The following is a 5,065-nucleotide window of genomic DNA, read 5'->3' as shown; positions in this document are numbered from 1 at the left end:
CACACCTTGGGACCCGTGGAGAGGAAGAGACTGTCCCGTGGCCAGTATCCCCTACTGGCACGTGTCAGTGTTAGTTCTGACTGCCTCCAAGGCCCTGGGCTGTGAAAGACCAGTGAGTGTAATAACCCTAAGAACAGCCAACCTTTTTGGGGGGGACGCACCATGTGTTGAAGTCTTTACCTGTGTTATCTCGATCAATCCTCCCAGAAGCCTGCGATCTTGGTTCCCATTTCACGTACAGGTTAACACCTTGCCCAGGTCACACCCCGGATGGATAGGAGGTGCCCAGAAGTCCCCTCTCTGAAGGTTCGGGGACAGATCCCTGTGGTGTTGCCAATGCCACCAAGCCCTGCCTTGGGAGGGGTGGGGGGTGGGGAGGGTGGCGGCTGCCCCCACGGAGCTCTTGACTCCTGAGGGTGTGGCTCACCCAAATTGGACCCCAGTCCTGGGGACACTGAGTGCCGAGCAAGGTGGTGACAAGGCCTGTTTTGACGACTTTAAAAAAAGGAAGAACACACGGCTTCCTCCGTGGGCGGCATCTCAAGATGTGAAAGGAACCACGAGGTGTCCCCTTCTCCCTTCAGCCCAGTCATGGCTGGTGAAAGGGTCGCTGGCCCCCCCAGCTGGCCCCGCGGTCCCTGCTCGCGCCGTCGGGCGGGAGTCCGCTCTGTGCTGGGCAGCATGGTAAGCCCTTGACATGGATCATCTCATTTAATCCTCTTCGCTGCCTCCACGACGGCCAGTGCTTTTGTCTTCCCCGTTTTCTAGGGCTGAGGTTCTAGGAGCTGCAGTGATGTTTGCGAAAGCCCCGTGCTCTGCAAAGGGTAGGCGCTGTCATGCTGGAACCCTGTAGGAGAAGCGGCATCCCGCCTGTTACTCGTGCGGTCCCTTCTTTGCCACTGGCTCAAGGTCCCCTCCTTCCCTTCACGGCACTTGCCGTCCCTGTTGGGGATCGATCCGACTCAGGTCTCACGGTCACCATGGGGGAGCAGGAAGCAGCCGGCACCTCCGTGCCCTGGTTCCAAGTTGGTGGCGGAAATGACCAAGTGGCTGGCGTGCTGTGTTGTGAAGGGAGGGGGTGCTGGGGAAGGGCCGGTAGATCAGCTAGGACTTGTGTGCACGGAAGAAGGATGGGGAGGAGGAGCCAGGCTTCCCCCCTCCAGGCCCTGCCCCTGCACATGGGGACTGAGGTGGTTGGTTCTGGCCTGTAGGGGACTATTGTTACAAACTGTCCCCACGGCCTGCCCTTGCTGGGCGGGCGTGACATCTGGTCCTGGGAACCGGAATCCCCTCCCCTCGGTCCCTGTGCTGCCTGCACGGGGTGAGACCCATTTGGGGTGAGAAGTTTTGAGTTGATGACACCCCTGCCTCGAGGACTGATTCCCCCCACATGCACAGTGTCATCCCCTCTTTCTCTTATATGATCCCCGCAAGCTGCTCGGAGACAAGCCTGCCGGGAATCTCCATCCCCAAGTTGCAGATGGGGCCAGCTGCCCAGGTATGGGGGCTTCGAGATCCCACCTCAGCCCAGCGCTCGGGGAATCCCGGACGCAAAGGAGAGGGCCGGTCCAAGCTGCTGGCCTGGGCCCGGGTGACCCCTGGGCAGTTCCCTGCCCCCCTATGGCCTCAGTCTTCCCATCTGTCAAATAGGGATGAGGGTCCCTCCACAGCCCACAGGCCCCCGCTGAGTGCCTCCTGTGTGTGGGGTGCTTCGGTGAACAGACCCCTGCCCCCTCCAGCTGCAGCCACAGTCTGGTGGGGGAGGCTGGTCGCTAACAAGTGGAAAATGTGACAGTCTGCATCGGTGTCCCTGGTACACTAACTCCAAGGGTGTCCCCCCAACCCTGGGTGCTCGGCGAGGGGTGGTTTTATCTCTGGGTCCTGGCGTCAGGGGCCGGCATGCCTGCCACCGGCAAGGAGCAGGGACTGAGGGCTTTTCTGGAGCGGGGCAGGCCCTGACTTGAGGCGGCTTCCGTGGGACTGATTTATTCGCAGCTACTCGGCAGCCCCGGGGAGGTGGGGGGGAGCTGCGGTCCTAGGGCGTGTTGAGTCCCCCCGGCTGGAATGAATCCGGCAGGAGGATGAGTTTGGTCATGCTTGGGTTGTCAAAAACTGAATAATGTTCTCTCTTAAAAGTATTCCCCATGGATACCAGACTCTCTCATTCGTCCCAGGCAGAGGCTGGGAATCCCACGCCCATGCTCTGTGACGTTGGGCCAGCCCCTCACCCTCTCTGAGCCCCAGGTGCCCTTCTAGCCTGGGGAGAAGGGGCACCCAGTTGCTGGGCTTCCGGAGCGGATGGAATGAGAGAACACACGGGCGTGTTCAGCTGTGTGCCTGGCACGCCCTCATTAAATCCTCCCCAAGTAAGAAGAGCAGCTGTCCGTACGGTTGGCACATGGCATGCTTCAGAGTCGTCTCCGAATAACTTGGGAATATGGCATCTTGAGGACATGTGGCCATTTGTGTCAGTCTGGAAACATCACTCAGCAAATCCAGCTCCCAGAAGGGTCCACAGGCCTCTTCCGTCTGAGCACAGACCTCGGGAAATGTCGACTTTCCTTCACCTTCCTGGCGCGGCAGTCACAGAGCAAGGGAGCCAGGTGTCAGGAGCTTGGATCAGGGTCTCGTCTTTCTTTAGCTGTGCAGACTTTGACAAGGGGCCTCGGTTTCCCGTCTGTAAAATGGGCACAAGCATTGCTGTGTCAGCTCTTTGAGATAATGAGTGTAAAGTGAAGTAAGGAATCCTTTTTAGAATTCTCTCTCTCTCTCTCTCTGGCAGATGCTCCCCGCCCCCAATCCAGATCTCACAATGCTTGGAGCAAGATTCCTTCTGGCGGATTAGGGAGTGGGGCGTCACTGGGAGCAAGCCTGAGCCCAAGAGCAGAGGGGTAGGGGCTGAATCAGAGGCCCCTGGCTTCCCGGGGTATCTTCTCCGCAGGAGGCCCCGGGTGTGGCATAAGCAGCCTCCCAGCGCCACTGCTGCTAACCAGCTTTGAGACCTGGGGCTCAGGACCTCAGCTTCCCCTTCTGTGAAATGGGAGCATAGACGCCAGTCTCATGGGCAGGAGCGTGCCCACCTGGCCAGTCCCAAGGAGGGGATGAGGCTTGGGGACCTCTAGATGGCCGCAAGGACCCCTCACCTCCTGACCTCTCCAGAGACGATTCCAGCAGCCCTGTGGGGGGACCTCTCTGCATGCCAGGCCATTACGAGGCCCGAGGGAGAGGATGTTACCTCCACTTCAGCAATGAGGAACTAAGGCTCGGAGAGAGGGAAAGCGGCAGACCCCTTGCCACACAGTGGTGGGGCTGGGATTGGGACTCAAGCCCCATGGTGCCTGTGACTCCAAAAATGACTGCTAGGATGCTCTCTCCTGGCTTCACCGCCAGCTCCCGGAGGAGGAGGAGGAAGATGGCGTCTGCCTGATTTCCTGCCGGATCCGCAGGGCTGGAACCACTCCTGGCACATAGTAGGGACTCAGGAAGGGCTTATTAACTGGATGAATGAGGGAAGGCGCAAGGGAAAGAATCTTCCCCCTCGGCCCCAGCTGCTCCCGGCACGCGGGTCCTAAGCAGGGTGTCTCTGGGACTCCAGGGTGGAAGCCTGGTTAGTCACGGCCTGGCCCGTCCTCTGGGAGGATTTTCTCCGCAGGCTGTGGCTCAGCTCCCAGGGGAGGCCTCCCCTCTTAATCCCAGAGGGCGGGATGGGCGGGGTAGCTGCTGCCTGGCACAGGGCCCTGCTGAGGAGGGCGGGCCGGTCGTGGAGTTCAGTATCTGGGTGTGTTTCCTTAGCCAGAGCGCCCCCCCTCCCCAATTCCAGCTTTTCTCACTTCTTCGGAGTCAGAAATGTACCACAGACCCATGTTCCAGCCCAACTCTACCCCTTCCTGGCTGTGTAACCTTGGGCAGGTCACCTCTCCTCTCTGAGAGTCTGGCCCAAAAAAGGGGAGTGATGAGAATAATCATGGACATATAGTAGGTCTGAGAACAGAACCATTGGTCACTTGCAGCAGTAAACTAGCAGTCCCCCGAGATGACTGTTGCATTCCTTCCCTGCCTCAGAACTCCCAGCTCTTATCCTCTTTGAGTGTACTTCATACTAAGGTGTGAGTGGTTGTCAGACTTCCTTTCCCTGCAAGTCTATCTAACTCAGGCATCACTATGGCCTTTGGTGTTTCTGGTGCTGTGTGACTGAGTGAAAAGGAAATGGAGGGTGTAGGGGGGGAATAGACTGCCTCACCCCCATCACCATAAGTCCCTTCATAAAGCAGCTGGGGATGGGCAAAGGGCACTGGTCTGGTTGGGGAGTCTGGACTCTTCATCATTACTGGTCTGAGCAGTGTGGTACTGTTTCAGGAAGTTCCCAGCACACAGTAGGCCTCTAGCAAATGTCCAGAGGATGACAAGAGAAAGGGCTGTGTTCTAGACCCAGACAATCCTCCCCTCTACCCTTTAACTGCATCCTACATATCCTTCAATGCCCAGTTTGGATACCCCTCCTCCAGGAAGCCTTCCCAACTGATTTCACATCCAGTCAATCTTCTGGGAACTCTAGTCCATCAGAGATGGGCTGACCCTGTCCAATGCTCCCATTTTCTGACAGGGGGGAGAACCTGACATGGAGCCAGAGTCCTACCCTCCGCTGAGGTCTCATAGCCACCAGAGGCAACAGCAGGGGGATTTGAACCAAACATCTCTAGATCTCAGCCCCTCTTCAGGCATGAAAAGAGGGCGTGGGCAGTGCCTCTCTTCCTTTCGCTCTCCCACTCCGCCCCCCTTAGGGCCTCCCATAGAGCTGAGCCTGCTGCTAACATTTCTTCCTTTTTTCTCTGCAGCCCACGACCTCCCTGCAAATAAGGCCTCAGCAACCCAGCCGGGGAGCCACTTGCAGTGCCTGTCTGTCCACTGCACAGACGACGTGGGCGACGCCAAGGCCCGAGCCTCCGTGCCCACCTGGCGGTCCCTGCACTCCGACATTTCTAACAGATTCGGGACATTCGTGGCCGCCCTAACTTGAATCGACAAGAAATGCCCCTCTCCCACCAGGCCCTTTCCGAGCCCCCTT

At 58.4% G+C, this 5,065-nt stretch overlaps 1 protein-coding gene across 1 annotated transcript in view; it reads left to right on the top strand.

The window, feature by feature from the left end:
• Positions 1-5,059, top strand: part of MN1 (MN1 proto-oncogene, transcriptional regulator) — a 51,431-nt gene extending 46,372 nt beyond the window's left edge. The window contains exon 9 of the mRNA XM_040619404.1: positions 4,836-5,059. Coding sequence (XP_040475338.1) covers positions 4,836-5,017 — 182 coding nt within the window. The 3' untranslated portion in view covers positions 5,018-5,059. The remainder of the gene's footprint in view (positions 1-4,835) is intronic.
• Positions 5,060-5,065: the final 6 nt, after the last annotated feature.

This window comes from Ursus maritimus, unplaced genomic scaffold (assembly GCF_017311325.1).
Source record: "Ursus maritimus isolate PB19 unplaced genomic scaffold, ASM1731132v1 scaffold_33, whole genome shotgun sequence".
Taxonomy (NCBI): Eukaryota; Metazoa; Chordata; class Mammalia; order Carnivora; family Ursidae; genus Ursus; species Ursus maritimus.
Note: the sequence above shows the minus strand (reverse complement) of the source record. Positions and strands in the feature narration are given on the sequence as shown.